Source organism: Indicator indicator, chromosome 7, assembly GCF_027791375.1.
Source record: "Indicator indicator isolate 239-I01 chromosome 7, UM_Iind_1.1, whole genome shotgun sequence".
Taxonomy (NCBI): Eukaryota; Metazoa; Chordata; class Aves; order Piciformes; family Indicatoridae; genus Indicator; species Indicator indicator.
The window spans coordinates 36,407,245-36,423,063 of record NC_072016.1 but is presented as its reverse complement, the minus strand read 5'-3'; the positions used below and the strand labels follow the sequence as shown (position 1 = coordinate 36,423,063).

The window sequence follows — 15,819 nt, the reverse complement described above, 5'->3', positions numbered from 1 at the left end:
AGGCACTACTCCAGTCCCTTCATCATCCTGGTAGCTCTCTATTGGACCCTCTCAAGCAGATCCCTGTCCCTGCTGAACTAGGGAGCCCCAAACTGGATGCAGTATTCCAGGTGTGGTCTCACCAGGGCAGAATAGTTTGTCTTGCTCCACCACAGCTAGAAGCTGCTGGGGCTCAGGTTGTATGGGCATCACCCCCCACACACATCAGCTTTCCCTTCCTGCTGTTTTTCACATGTTGAGTTGTGTCTTGGGTTTTTAGGGAACAGATAGATGCTCTTTACCCCTCCCCAAAGGGATAAACAGAAGTGCTCTACACAGAATTGGAATGAGTTGGAAATTTAAATGGGATTACCGTTCACTGTATTAGGAGAGTGGTTAGTAGGTCAAGAGAGGTTCTCCTCCCCCTCTACTCTGCCCTGGTGAGGCCACATCTGGAATATTGTGTCCAGTTCTGGGCCCCTCAGGTCAAGAAGGACCTCAGGGAACTGCTTGAAAAAGTCCAGTGCAGAGCCACAAAAATGACAAAGGGAGTGGAACATCTTCCTTATGAGGAGAGACTGAGGGAGCTGGGGCTCTGTAGCTTGGAGAAGAGGAGCCTGAGGGGTTACCTCATTCATATTTATAAAGATGTGAAGGGCAGTGTCAGGAGGATGGAGCCAGGCTCTGCTCAGTGACATCCAATGATAGGACAAGGGGCAATGAGTGCAAGCTGGAATGTAGAAGATTCCATGTGAACATAAGGAAAACTTTCTCACTGTGGTGGTGACAGAACACTGGAACAGGCTGCCCAGAGAGGTTGTGAAGTCTCCTTCTCTGGACACATTAAAAACCTACCTGGACACATTCCTGTTTGACCTGCTCTAGATGATTCTGCTCTGGCAGGGGGGTTGGACTGGATGACCTTTCAAGGTTCCTTCCAACCCCTAATGTTCTGTGAATCTGTGACATAGAATAGATTCATAGAATCATAGAATCAATAAGGTTGGAAAAGACCTCAGAAATCACCAAGTCCAACCTATCACCCAGCACCTCATGACTAACTGAACCATGGCTTCAAGTGCCATGTCCAATCCTTTTTTGAACACATTTCAGTGGTGACCTGGCTGGCTTAACAGTTGAACTCAAGTGATCTTAAGGGTATTTTCCAACCAAAATGATTCTGTTTCTATATAACCTTCTCTCTGCCCTCTTCTATTTTGGCATCACCTCTGTACAGTGCTAAAGCCACTGTCTCATCTGTCCTGCCACAGAGACAGAGATAAGCACAGACTGATGTTGCTCTTGTTTTGCAGCTGCATGACACAAGTCAGTGTTCCCAGGGGCAGCCCCAACCTACACCACTTTCTGCATATGGAGGGAGGGCTTCTGCATAGGGAAAAAGGGTGAGAACAGCTCAAGGCATTAACCTTGAGACTCCTGTTCCTGGGCTCCGCAGGTGGGCGGCCACCCCTGCGAGCTACCAGCAGTGCCACGGTTTTTGTCAACCTGCTGGACCTGAACGACAACGACCCCACTTTCCAAAACCTGCCCTTCGTGGCTGAGATCGCTGAGGGCCTTCCTGCAGGCTCCTCTGTCTTCCAGGTGAGTGTCCCCCATTGCCACTGTACTGGCAACTGCTGCTTTTCATGGCTATCACCTCTGCAAAGCAGGCTACCAATGCACTCTCTCCATCCTCTCCCACCCCACCATCCCCTACATCCTCTCCATCCCTTCCATTTTCTCCATTATCTCCTCCACCCTCTCCACCCTTTTCACACTGTTCACCATCTCCACCTTCTCCATCCTTTTCATCCCCTCCACCTTCTCCATCCCCTCTACCTTCTCCATCCCTTCTACCTTCTCCGTCCCCCCCACCTTCTCCGTCCCTCCCCACCTTCTCCGTCCCCCCCCACCTTCTCCGTCCCTCCCCACCTTCTCCGTCCCTCCCCACCTTCTCCGTCCCTCCCCACCTTCTCCGTCCCCCCCCACCTTCTCCGTCCCCCCCCACCTTCTCCGTCCCCTCCACCCTCTCCATCCCCTCCACTCTGTCATTCCTTCCATCCTCCCCATCATCTAGACATGCAAATGTGGGGGATGCAGATGGGACTGTGACATTCCACCCCATGTGCTTGCTCCCTCAGCTCTGAGGGCTATTTGTTTCAGCCCAACATCCCTGGGGGCAAAGATTTTCCATAGAGAGATTTCCATCATCAGGAGGTTGTGGGGCTCACCCCTCCTCTTTGCTCTCCCCACCAGGCAGTGGCCATTGACCTGGACGAGGGTCCCAACGGGCAGGTGACGTACCGCATGCAGGTGGGGATGCCTCGCATGGATTTCCTCATCAACAGCACCAGTGGCCTCGTCACCTCCACCACTGTGCTGGACAGGGAGAGGATTGCTGAGTACTACTTGAGGGTGGTGGCCAGTGATGCTGGCACACCCTCCAAGAGCTCCACCAGCACCCTCACTGTCAAAGGTGGGTGATCCAGGACCCCTTCCAACCCTTGCCCAGCCACAGAGCCCCACTCTGGTCCCAAAAACCTGGATGACAAGGACACCTCACCCTGGGGGGAGATGTGGTTCGTATAGGAGACACCGACACCCTTATTATGTGGTCTAGGTTGGATTCAATGCATTTCTATTTATTGGCTTCATACAATTGTAGTGGCTAAGCAGCATCTGGAAATAAAATGATCCTGGATCCTCCCCAGGCCTGGGTTTGCAAAATGATGATTCTGGTCCTGTAACTCCTGAGCCCTCTGCCATACACATCAGGAAATGCTGAGCTTATATTAAACACTGGAACAGGTTGCCCAGGGAGGTGGTTGAGGCTTCTTCCCTGGAGATGTTCAAGGTGAGGCTCGACGAGGCCCTGGGCAACCTGATCTAGTTGGGGATGTCCCTGTTGACTGCAGGGAGGTCAGACTGGTTGAGCTTTGAGGTCCCTTCCAGCCTGGACCACTCTATGATTCTCCTCTGAACGGGGGGTGGAAATGACTTTGTGATTAAAATTGATGTTTGCACCAGTTAGGCAAGGGTTTCTTTGCACATGGAGGGTGATCTGGATGTACCAGAGACAACCAAGTACAGCCTGAAGCCAGGGGGATTGGCCCTTCCAGAAGGCACTCAGGCACCCCCACCCCACAGAGCATTCCCGACGCTGCTCAAAGCAGCAGGCAGGTGGTTTGGGGAGCCCAGCAGGCATCAGCAGGAGGGGCATCCCTAAGAGGTTACTCAGCTGTGGCTCCCTCTTTCAGTCCTGGATGTGAACGACGAGAACCCCACCTTCTTCCCAGCTGTCTACAACGTGTCGCTGCCCGAAAACGTGGCGCGGGATTTCAAAGTGGTCCGGCTCAACTGCACGGATGCTGACGCGGGGCTGAACGCTGAGCTCAGCTACTTCATCACAGGTAGGGACCCCTCACCAACAGCTGCCAAGGGGGGGACCTTTGGCTGGGGAAAAGAGCAGGCTGCCCCAGCCCGTGGCCAGGGTGTTCAGCGCACCGGCGTTGACTTCTCCAGCCCCCTCCAAAGCTTGTGCAGTATCGCCCTCTGCTGAAGAGCCCTGCTTGGCTCCTCACCTTGCTGACCACTGCTGGGCAGAGAGGAACCTGATGAGGTTCAACGAGGAGAAGTGCAGAGTTCTGCATCTGGGAAGGAAGAATAAACTGCACCAGGACAGGCTGGGAGGTGATCTGCTAGAGAGCAGCCCCAGGGAGAAGGACCTGGGAGTGCTGGTGGATAAGTTCTCCATGGGTCAGTAATGTGCCCTTGTGGCCAAGAAGGCCAATGGAGTCCTGGGGTGTATTAAGAGAAGTGTGTCTAGAAGATCCAGGGAGGTTCTCCTCCCCCTCTACTCTGCCCTGGTGAGGCCACACCTGCAATACTGCATCCAGTTTTGAGCTCCCCAGTTCGAGGGACAGAGATCTGCTGAAGAGAGTCTAATGGAGGGCTACAAGGATGATGAAGGGACTGGAGCACTGCCCTGTGAGGAGAGGCTGTGAGAGATCCTGGGGCTGTTTAGTCTGGAGAAGAGAAAACTGAGAGGGGATTTTATAAATGTCTATAAATACCTGAAGGCTGAGTGGCAAGAGGGAGGGGACAGGCTCTGCTCAGCTGCACCCTGGGATAGGACAAGGGGCAACGGATAGAAACTCCAGCACAGGAAGTTCCACCTCAACATGAGGAGGAGCTTCTGCACTGGGAGGGTCACAGAGCACTGGAACAAGCTCTCCAGAGGGGTTGTGGAGTTTCTTTCTCTGGAGACTTTCAAGACCCATCTGGATATGTTCCTGTGTGACCTGTGCTGGATTCTATGGTCCTGCTGTGGCAGGGGGGTTGGACTCGATCTCAGGAGGTCCTTTCCAACCCCTAACCTCCCACGATCCAGTGAAGAGCCCTGCTTGGCTCTTCCCCTTGCTGACCAATCCATGGCTCTTTGTTGTCCTGCTCAGGGTGAAGTTTTGCCCTCAAGCATCTCCTGCCTTCACACACCCTTGGGATGTGGCCAGGAAAAGCACAAGGGCAGGCTTCAAACCACTGGAGTGGCATTCACCTAATGGTATTTAGGACTGGAAGCCCTCTGGAGTTTTAGGAATCCTCATCACCCAGCTTGCAGGTGAAGTTGGATGGGCAGGGAGCAGGTGGGAAGCAATGCTGCCTGGCTTGCACCTTAACTGCAGCACTTGCAGCTGGAGGCTGGGGAAGCCCCTGGCCACACTTTGACTTGCAAATGGCACATGTGGCATTTAACCCTCAGGAAGAAGGTAAAAATAGATGTGACACCAAAAGAGTAATTTTTCTCACAACAGCAGCCTCATGTTTCAGCAACACAAGCTGGGGGTTGAAAGGCTGGAGAAGCAGCCCTGTGGTGAAGGACTTGGACTGCTGGTGGGGAAAAAGCTGGAGATGAGCCAGCACCATGTGCTCACAGCCCAGAGCCAGCCATGTCTGGGGCTGGTCCCCAGCAGTGTGGGCAGCAGGGGGAGGGAGTGGATTCTGCCCCTCTGCTCTGCTCTGCTCTGCTGAGACCCCTCCTGCAGTCCTGGGGCCAGCTCTGGACTCCTCAGCACAGCAGAGACATGGACCTGTTGGGCCAGAGAAAGCCACAGTGATGATCAACAGGCTGGAACCCCTCTGCTGGGAGGCCAGGTTGAGACAGAGTTGGATTTGTTCAGCCTGGAGAAGAGAAGGCTCCAGGGAGGCTTTATAGTGGCCTTTCAGTACTTAAAGGTGATTTATAAGCTGAGGACAGACCTTTTAGCATGACCTGCTGTGATAGGAGAAAGGGTGATGGTTTAAAACTAACAGGGGGAGATTCAGACTATGTATAGAAGGGGGAAATATTTGACACTGAGGATGGTGAGACCCCTGGCCCAGGCTCCCCAGAGAGGTGGTGGATGCACAATCCCTAGAAGTGTTTCAGGCCAGGTTGTATGGGGCTCTGAGCCAACTGACTGCAGGGTGGTTGGACTGGATGACCTTCAAAGGTCACTTCCAACCCAACCCAATCTATGACATGACTCCCATAGCTGGGCTGACCCCCAGCCCAGGCTGCAGTATCCTCTGAAGCATGGACTCTTCTTCCTGCATCCAGACAGTGGCTGACCTGGTCCTTGTCCTTTGCTGCAGGTGGGAACCAGGATGGCAAATTCAGCGTTGGCTTCAGGGATGGGGTGGTCAGGACAGTCGTGAGTCTGGACAGGGAGACTGTGGCATCGTACACACTGATCCTGGAGGCCATTGGTAAGGATTTCCCACCCTTCCCATCGGAATGCTGCCACATGAGGTGTCCTTCCACATGCTGAGTTGTCTTGGAAATGCAACAGAGTGACCACTACCCTTTGAGGTGCTCTGTAAACTCAAGCCTGTGTTTGGTGTTAGCATCTCATAACCCATGGGTATTAAACTGTGGGTTCCACCATGGCTTTTGTAGATAGGCTCACACAGCTTTTTCTTTTCCCCTGGGGAAGGTTTCATGCTGTCCAGGGCAGAGCTCCACCAAGAAATGCCAGTGCCACAGCATCTTTCCCCTAATGCCATGACAGCCCTTGGCTCAGTGGCTGCCCATTAATCCAGAGCCACATGGCATGGGCAGAGGGCCCGCATGCCAGACACAGCTTGGCTGTCATCCCCAGAGCTTTATAATGATGTGCCTGTTTGCAGATGTCTTGGGTGTCCCTTCTGAAAAGAGAAATAAGTGACTTGGTCAGAAATCTCACTGCATGCCAGTGCATGGCACTGCAGGTGCTACAGAGTCTGCAGCGGGGCTGCTGCACCAGTTGGGCACACAGGACCAGATCCCAAGTGTGACTATTCTGCCTCTCTGCTGGCTATCAGGCTGCTGGTGTTTTCCCAGTCATCAGCTGAAGGAGCTTAGTGCTCTCTTGCATTGTGCTAGAAAACCCAAACCCCACCTCTGCTCCCCATTGTCTCGTTCTTGGTGGCAAACCAAAGAGCCACGCTGCTATGTCCTTATCTACTGAACATCAACTGATCCTGCTGCTCTTGGGCTGCCAAGTGAGCTGGGTCTACAGAAAACTCATCAAACCACTGCTCATCTTCATCTCCCAAGCATCCGTCAGTCCCTTCCAGCATACATCACCCTCTAAGTCCCCTCTTTAACCATCAGATGCATTTCCACCCTCACTGGACTGTGGCTCCATGGCAGAGCTTGGAGGTGGTTTGGCTTTTCCTTTTTCTCTTCCTTACACACTGGAAGGAAGTTCAGTGCACAACATCTTAGGACGAGGGGGATTGAGTTTAGGCTTGAGGAGGGGAGATTTAGACTGGAGATTAGGAAGAAATTCTTTACAGTGAGGGTGGTGATACACTGGAATAGGTTGCCAAGGGAGGTTGTGGATGCCTCCTCCCTGGAGGCGTTCAAGGTCAGGCTGGATGAGGCCTTGAACAATCTGGTCTAGTGGGAGGTGTGCCTGCCCATGGCAGGGGAGTCGGAAGTAGGTGACCTTTAAGGTCCCTTCCAACCCAAACCATTCTATGAATCTATGAATTTCCTTTCAGGATAAGTAGAAAAAAAAAATGTGGCTCAGTGTGGGGTTTGAAAGCACAGGAAAAAAAACCCTTGTGGTTTAGTGTGGGGTTTGGAAGCACAGGAAAAAAACCCTCGTGGCTCAGTTGTGGGGTTTGGAAGCACAGGAAAAAACCCTCGTGGCTCAGGTGTGGGATTTGGAAGCACAGGAAAAAAACCCTCGTGGCTCAGGTGTGGGGTTTGGAAGCACAGGAAAAAAACCCTCGTGGCTCAGGTGTGGGGTTTGGAAGCACAGGAAAAAAAACCCTCGTGGCTCAGGTGTGGGGTTTGGAAGCACAGGAAAAAAACCCTCGTGGCTCAGGTGTGGGGTTTGGAAGCACAGGAAAAAAACCCTCGTGGCTCAGGTGTGGGGTTTGGAAGCACAGGAAAAAAACCCTCGTGGCTCAGGTGTGGGGTTTGGAAGCACAGGAAAAAAACCCTCGTGGCTCAGGTGTGGGGTTTGGAAGCACAGGAAAAAAAACCCTCGTGGCTCAGGTGTGGGGTTTGGAAGCACAGGAAAAAAACCCTCGTGGCTCAGTTGTGGGATTTGGAAGCACAGGAAAAAAACCCTCGTGGCTCAGGTGTGGGGTTTGGAAGCACAGGAAAAAAACCCTCGTAGCTCAGGTGTGGGGTTTGGAAGCACGGGAAAAAAACCCTCGTGGCTCAGGTGTGGGGTTTGGAAGCACAGGAAAAAAAACCTTTATGGCTCAGTGTGGGGTTTGGAAGCTGCAGCAAAGATGGAGGATTTTAGCTCAGAATCTTTACTCCTGTGGTTTTCAGTGGCCACAGGCTGAGCACCACCTGCCCCCGGCCTTTCTCTCCCATACAGACAACGGCCCGACAGGGAAGCGGCGCACGGGGACTGCCACCGTCTACGTGACCGTCCTGGACGTCAACGACAACCGACCCATCTTCCTTCAGAGCAGCTACGAGGTCAGCGTGCCTGAGGACATCCCAGCTGCCAGCAGCATAGTGCAGGTATGTGGCTCTCTTCCACCGTGGCTCCTGGGTGGTTGAAGGGGATTTCCCATCCTCCAGCCCCTGGCACCGTGACTGTGAGCTGCGGGAAGCCCAGGGGCGGGGATTTTTCTCTCCCTGTCAACAGTCTGCTCCCCAAAGCCAGGGCAAGAAATCTTCTTCTTTAGGCACTCCCCTGCTCCTTTGTGGGGTGGCAGAAAAAGAGGGCACAGTCTCAAGCTGTGCCAGGGGGAAGTTTAAGGCTCGAGGTGAGGAGAAATTTCTTCCCAGAAAGAGTAATTGGCCATTGGAATGTGCTGCCCAGGGAGGTGGTGGAGTCACCATCCCTGGAGGTGTTTCAAGAAAGCTTGGATGTGGCACTTGGAGCCATGGTTTAGTTGTCAGGAGGTGTTAGGTATCAGGTAATAGGTTGGACTTGATGATCTCTGAGGTCTTTTCCAAGCTGATTGATTGTGTGATTCTGTGAACATGCCCTCCAACATAAAATTGCCAGACTAGCTCAGTTGGAAAGCAAATGAAGCTGTATTTACAAGGAAAACTACAATCTAAATAGGAAATGCAGTGGATATGTACAAAATAGACAATATTTACATATATTTATAATTTATAAACCACATAAGAACCCCCCTGGACAACGCAGCGGGCTACTAATAGCTTCCCTTTCCCTTCTCCCTTCCATACCCCCCTGAACACAGGACAAGAGAGAGAGCAGAGAGTTGCTGTTAGTTACTTAACCACAACAAGAGCATATTCAAGGTCTGCAAAGCCAGCAGAAGGCAGAAGTTAGTATCTGCCACAGTGAGGAAGCCAAGAAGAGAGAAAGTTAGTTTACAGATCTAACTTATGTTTGTTATCTGTCCCATGGGATTATTTAGACCTTATCATTATTTTCCTTTTTACATCCAATAATAACTTATTTACATTCTACTACTTTCTGTTCAATATCTGTGCAAATTTTTCTAGGCCCAGCCTAGTGAGCACTAGGGAGAAGACACCAAAGCACAAGGGAAAAATATTAAATTCACGCTGTTTCTGCAGAAGGTGAGAGGAGCAAACCCAATCCCTGTGCTGACAATGCCCCTTTGCCTGGCTGTGTCTCCACTTTCTCCCTCCTCCCAGCAGAGAAGGGATGGAGAGCAGACATCTCAAGGGGGAGGGAGAAGACTGCATGTAAAGAGATGCTCTGAGAAGGGGGGGGAAAACGGAGGGAGAAAAGCATTTGGACTTTGCTTTCATTTTTGTTCCTCTTTGAGGATGCAGTGGGCAGAGCTGAATGGCTCAGTGAGTACTGAATGAATGCAGGCATTCAGTCAGCCTCCAAAGCTTCCAGCATCCCTTCAAACTCACAGCTCTTCTGGAGCAGGCACCAAAGGCTCTTTGCAGAGAGCCCTGGGAAGACTGCTCCTGCCTTGAATACCTCTCCGTGCACAGGGAAAGGGGCAGCTTTGTCCCTGGCTCTCAGGGACAGGGTGAGTCATTGGGAGAGAAGAAAGGAGCCTTTTGCCTCCTGCAATAAAGGTTTGCTGGGAGCTGTGTGTGGTTGCTGGGAGCGTGAGCTCCTGTGGCTCTTGGTCACCTGTGGTGCCATGGCACGGTCATGCCCATAGCACTGTGCCTGTCTCTGGGGTCAGGATCTGCCTGCATTCCCTGTGCCCAGGCTGGAAGTGTGCAGGGAGCTGGATAGGTGGAGAAGAGTCCTGCCATGAGACACCTAAAACTGAGCTAGTTTTGCAAATTGGAAGACTAGGAACGGAGGAAAACTAATTCCTGGCATCAAAGTCCCTTTTCTTAGAGCACTCCTCCCAAAAGAGGAAGATGGCTTTGGAATTCTGTGGCAAAGGAGACATGGTATTTTGGAAGAAGTCTGTTTTCCACAGAACAGAATCAGATGGGGAAAGTGAACGGGCAGACACTTGGGGTTAGTTTAATTGACACCTTTAAAAGTGAACACTTGGTACCGACTATCTCCCCCTTCAAATAACATCCCAGTGCCCCTGTGGCACCAAGGAGAGGCTTCGAAGGTTTCTCCATCCCCTTCTCCAATCCAAACGTGGAGGAGTGTGGGAATGTCCCAGGCAGCCAGGGAAGTCCTGATGCAGAGCTGCACCCTGCAAGGGTCAGAGAACACAGGAAGCCCAGAGAGATGATGTTTGGTGCTCACCATGGGACCTCATCGGGCACAGAGACTTCACCCAAAGGAGTGAACTCTGTTGCTGAACATAGTGTGAGCTGCAGCCCTTTAAGTGTTTAACCACTTTTCCTTTTGCTTTTAAGCACATCAGCTTACCTGCTGGCTGTTGTACCCTTTCCCAGCAGAAACGAGCAGCTCAGCCTTGCGTGGTGCCTTTCCAAGCTGTCAGAGGCTGAGAGCCTCAAAAGGCCTCTTTACTGCATTTGCAGGCATGTTTACCTGCTCCTGCTGCTCATGTATTGAAGCAGGTTTCCAGCAGACAGCTGGAACTTGCATCCTTCCAAGCATCAGCAACCCACAGCTTGTTGTATGGGTCAGGGGAACAAGCCTTCCTCCAACGACTCAGGAGCACATCTCAGCTGAGGATTGCTTTCTGGGGAGAGGTTTGCCTTGGGATGCCCCTCTTCAAGGAGTTCTTTGTTAGGCAGCCAGGTTGTTCTGCTCTTTTTTTTTTTTTTTTTTTTTTTCCCAGGCTGTTTGTTCAGCTGCCTCACAAGTTGCACAACGTTTTCCAGAAGGAATTAAGCAGCAATATTTTTTTGGCGTGCCCGGTGGTAGCTGTGTGTGGGTGTAAGTCAGGATGCCTTCACCTTTCCTGCCAGGAAACAGTAACCTGGAAAGCATTGGGGAAATTGGAGTAGCAAAATCTCCTGACACCTTGCAGAGCTGCTGCAGGGAAAGGAGCTCTGCTGGGATGCTCAGGATGCTAGGCTTGAGGAGGGAGCTGAGCATCAATCCAAAGCTTAGGGCAGAGTAGCAGCGTGGGGTGAGTTAGTACCTGCAGAGCAGGATCACATTTTGGTGGACTCCATGACATCCCAGTGCTGGCTGGCAGGGGAGTTCCTGGGACAGGCAAGCTGGCTCTGGGACACCAGCTGGCTCCTTCTGAAGGTGCTGATGGAGCAGCGCAGGGAGCCCAGCCGCTTCCAGAGCCTCAGCTGAGGCTCGCTGGCATCTGCTGGGTGATGTGGCATGCACTCACCAGGCCCAAAGCGGGGCTGCTCCAGCACCACAGGCTTGCAGAGGCTGACAAAGATGAGGAAGGTTGCCAGGAGGAGGAAGATGCAGACAAGAACGATGATGATGGACAGTGGGTCTGTTACCTTGAGGGACGCAGGACTGGGTGGGACCAGCTCGGTGGTTGAAACCAGAAGCCAAGGGAGAGGTGGAGTGGGAGAGGTCCCATTGTCAGCATCCTCTGTGCTCATTTTCCCTGCAGTGAGAAGGAACATGGATGATTACCCTTTAGAAGCTGGATAGACAGCCAGCCTCTGTCCAGCCTGGTGGATTTTTGGCTTGTTTTGATATCTAAGGTCCTCCCAGCCATGTTTTTTGTGACACAGGGTGACAGGAGCCTGTCTGCTTTGCCAGCAGGCAAAGCACAGAGGTGGGATTTACACCTGTAAAGGTCTACCCTGAAGTGCAAAACCATCTGGCCAAGAAATCTAGCACAAGTACTAACTACATACACTGGGACAGCGTGCTGCCAGTGACAGCACCTGTGAGGAACTCACACACATGTTGCAGGAAGCTTTTCTCAGAGTGGTGAATAACCATACACTAGAGAAGGTCCAAAATCCTCCCCCTGAAGCTTCTGGGATTTGGTTCTTCTCTGTTCCTCAGAAATGTGACTTTGTTGAACTGGCAGTCATTTGGGGTTTTTTGATTGTTCCCTCTGCCCTAGAGGAAATGGATAGTTGGTTGAGCCTCTGCCCAGAGAAGTCCTCGCTGAGCTGCAGTATTGTCCTGGCTCTGCCTTTTTGGGTGGTTGCAGGGATGAAGTGTAACGCCCTCACCCTACTTGTGCCAAAAATTCTCTTGGGCTAGGCATTTTCCTGACCTGGTTTCAGGTTCAGACATGCCATGAGTTTCTCAGCCAGGTGTGATGCAAACCAGCTTCCCAAAAGCCTCATCAGTAAGAGCTCTTACCAAACATCGCATGTCCGCCATCATTTACTCACCAGGTCAGATCCATCCCCTACCCACATCCCCAGAGCAGTCTGCACCCATTGTTTTGCTTTCATGCACCCTCCCATACCCATTTTTGGCCCTGGGTGGGCTGTGTTTGAGACCAGCATCTTCCCAGCTCAGAGGTCTTGCTGTGCCAAGCCTCTGCAATGCGACAGCTTGGCTTGGCCCTTGGTGCTCCAGCTTGTGTGCTGAAGGTAGAGCTTTATTACACTGACTTTCCTACAGAGATGTGGGGATTAGAAGAGTGATGGAGAGCTGTTAGAATGGTCCATGGCCAGGCAGTCTCCTGCCAAGTATGGGTTTGGATTGAGCCAATTTAATTAGAGCTCAGGATGGGGAAAGACAGGGCTGCAGGGACTGCCAGGGTCTCTGGGTCTGCTCATGCAGCTGCCATCCCAAAGCCACACAGGTTTGTGTAGGCAGCAGCCAGGCATTCCTCAGCAGCACAGCAATCACAAACAAAAAAAAGGAGAGAGGAGATATCACTGGTGTGTCTTTAATCACTAATTGGAAACTATGAGACACCTCAGTGGAGATGAGCCTGGTGAAAAGATGCTGCATCAGAAGAGATAAGCATCGCTCACTGGCCAAATTACACAGGAGAAAACAACTTTAAGCAAACACTGTGAGAGCTGCAAGGTTGAGTGCTGGGAGTCCTTGAACTTGGGTTGTCTGTGCTCCAACCATACCCTTTGTGTGCAGGATGCATGCTTGGGCAGGTGACTTCCCAGCTCTGGTTTCCCAAGACTCTGCCTGGTCATGGAGGGAACTTACTACTCCCACAGGATCTGTGCTCCAGATAGAGAGATACAGAGGGAACAGTCAGAAGTTTCTACCAGAGTTGGGTGCTGGGTTTCAGGCACTTGGGAGCTGTGATTCATTTCTGGAATACTTTGGCCTTGCCTGGGCTTGAGAATTCAAAGCTTGTGATGGTGTTGGCCTCAGGGCAAGAACTAGATCATCCTGGTCACAGCTTGGGGGCCCTGGGAAGATGTGGCTGCTTCCATGGGTCAGAGCCAGGTCTGCACTCAGGAGATGTGAAATGCCAAAATAAATGGGTTGGCACCTGAGAACATCTTAGCTCGGGTGAATCCCATGTGTATTGCAAGCAGGCTCAAGGGCCAGGGCTCTCATCTCCTCCTCCAAAGCAATGCTTCCATCTCTCTTCACACCAAAAGCATTTATTTACTGTGCAGCCTCTCCTTTCCTGTCTCAACCTCTTCACCTCCAGCTTTGGGAGGAGAGCAAACCTTGGCAGCCAAAGCCATCCCAAGGATCCTACTTGCTCCCTGGGCAGGCTGCTTCTGGGCTCTGCCCAGGCATGAGAACCAGCAGGCAGGGCTGCTGCTTAACCCCCACACCAAAGGCAGCCTGAATCAAGGTTACCACAGCTACCTAAATGCTGGCATGTACTGACCAAACGTGGTTTGGCTTGGTAGGTGACCTTATAGTGTTGTTAAGTGCAAGCTAGGAGGCGTGGACAATTCCTTCAGGTCGTGTTTTTGATCTGTTGATGGTGGCTGTGGGGCTTTTCTTTTCAATCCAGCTGACAAAGTCCCTTAGAAACCGTCAGAAGGGTCATGCTGGTGTTTATTTTCCCAGGCTCTTCCAGCCATGATTCCCATCTATTCTCTCCTCACACCCAGCTCAACTGGCAGAGCTGTAGGTTCAGGGAAGATCCAGGCTGCCCCTCACCTGATTTCTAAGTCCTGCTAGAGAAAGAGGCACTGAAAATCTGGAAAACCTTTGCAGAGTACACTAGTGGTGACTGTTTTTTTCAAGGCCAGTAAATTTTCCATGTATTAAAGGCAATGTTCCCTCCATCTCCTGCCTGGGACAAAGCTAAAGCCATTTCAACAGAATCTCAGCAAAAAGCTATCAAAATTGGGGTCCTATCAGCAATACAGCAAAAGCAGCTCTCCCCATAGATGGGGACAAAGGCTTCCACCCCATGGAGTGGGAGTTTGGTGCCTTCCTTGAAGCCTGGCAACAGACCAGTCACCCACTGGTGGCATTTTGTACCCACTGGGCAGGCTGCTGCCTGCATCCCTGTTCATAGCATCCCCCTGTTCCAGCATCACTGTCCCACCAAGCCCCACATCGTGCAGCCCAGATATGTCAACAAGAAGCTTGCCCAGCCTGACAAATCCCCCAAGAAGGGTCATCCCTGCCTGATCAGCTCTAACAGAGACATCCCCACAAGCCAGCAGCCGAGGGTCAGAGGGAAAGAGGAGAAGCTGCAAAAAGCAAATTGCTCCTGAGGAAGGTGGAAAGGAAAAAGAAATGATTGCTGTGCACGAGCAGCAGAGATTATTCTGCCCAGCGGTGCTGCCTGCCTGGCTTGGCCCAGCTGCCTGCTTGGCAGCACTTTTCCATATACTGTCCCTCCCTTTTCTCAAATTCCAGCAAAGAAAAGGCTGCTTCAGGCCCTTCTGTGCCTGTAACCCAGCTCAGATGAAAAGCAGCTCTCTTTCCCCTCCCCATCATGCTTAGCAAGGCTTTTCTGGAGCTCCCCAGCTTTTCCCGATGCCTTGAGTCTTTCCAGTCTCTTGCAGGAGGAGGTGATACTGGCAAATCCCAAACACCCAGCTCACCAGCCTGGAGAGCCAGGTTCTGAGAGCCAAGGGCTGTCAGGGATGCTGCTCCCCATCACCCTCACAGCGCTGCACCTGCAGGACTTTCCCAACCTCCCATCACAAAGCAGCAGGACAGGGAAGGAAGGAGGAATGCCTGACTTCAAACCCACCCCAATTTTCTCATCTTCTCTCCTCACCCCACTTGCAGCCCTTTCCCCAGGCTGAGGGCGGCAGCTCTGCAGCTGAGGATGGCGACTCGTCCCTGACCTGCCTCACTCGCCCCTCAGGGTCAGGCTGAGCAGTCAGTGGTGGGTCTGCCGTGAGGATCTGTGCTCCCTACCTCTGACCGGTCAGCCGAGCCCGGTCTGCCGTGGGGATCTGTGCTCCCTACCTCTCACCGGACAGCTGAGCCCGGTCTGCCGTGAGGATCTGTGCTCCCTACCTCTCACCGGCCAGCCGAGCCCGGTCTGCTGTGAGGATCTGTGCTCCCTACCTCTCACCGGCCAGCCGAGCCCGGGCTTTCCTCCAGCACGCCTGCCCTGCCGCCTCTCCCACCGCGCTCTGCCGACTGCCGGCCCCCTCCTCCCTTTTGGAGGGCACGGGAGGGTGGGAGAGCGATGGCAGCCAGGCTGGAGACAGCCCGAGCGTGCAAAGCCCAGGGGGCCTGCCAGCCCCCTCCCAGGCTCTGCCAGCTCAGCAGTGCCCTGGGGCTGTGCCCTGCTGGGCTGAGGGGCTGAGCCGCCGGGGATCTCTCTCCCCAGGCTTTGCCCCTGCAGGACGCTGAATGGTACGGTCGTGGGCTGAGCCCCATGCCTGCTCCCCCTTTTCCCAGCAGCTCTGCGCCAAGCTGCCTGCTTTATTCCCGTCCCTTTATTCTCCCCCCGTCCTCCCTCCTCCTTTTTTGACCCTTTTCCAGGAGCTGGGGGTGTTGGAAAGGTGGCCTGCAAAAGGTTGGCTCTGCCTGCAGCCCACTCTCTCTAGCAGGGGGGATAAAGCAGACTGGAGGCACTCAGTTGCTCAGCTGCACAAGATGCCTTGTGCCTGCTGCAGAAGGAGCTTTTCTCCCACCACTTCCACTCAAGTCAAATTGTTTG

The 15,819-nt window shown here is 52.7% G+C and overlaps 2 protein-coding genes across 2 annotated transcripts in view; one reads left to right on the top strand and one right to left on the bottom strand.

Moving 5' to 3' along the window:
- The window catches only part of CDH23 (cadherin related 23), a 314,789-nt gene that overhangs the window by 239,026 nt on the left and 59,944 nt on the right, over positions 1-15,819 (top strand). The window contains exons 22-26 of the mRNA XM_054382408.1: positions 1,436-1,585; positions 2,240-2,455; positions 3,237-3,389; positions 5,611-5,724; positions 7,839-7,987. Of these exons, the coding sequence (XP_054238383.1) occupies positions 1,436-1,585; positions 2,240-2,455; positions 3,237-3,389; positions 5,611-5,724; positions 7,839-7,987 (782 nt within the window). The remainder of the gene's footprint in view (positions 1-1,435; positions 1,586-2,239; positions 2,456-3,236; positions 3,390-5,610; positions 5,725-7,838; positions 7,988-15,819) is intronic.
- Positions 10,970-11,386, bottom strand: C7H10orf105 (chromosome 7 C10orf105 homolog). Its single transcript, XM_054382409.1, has one exon. The coding sequence runs from the start codon at positions 11,384-11,386 to the stop codon at positions 10,970-10,972; it is 417 nt and encodes a 138-aa protein (XP_054238384.1).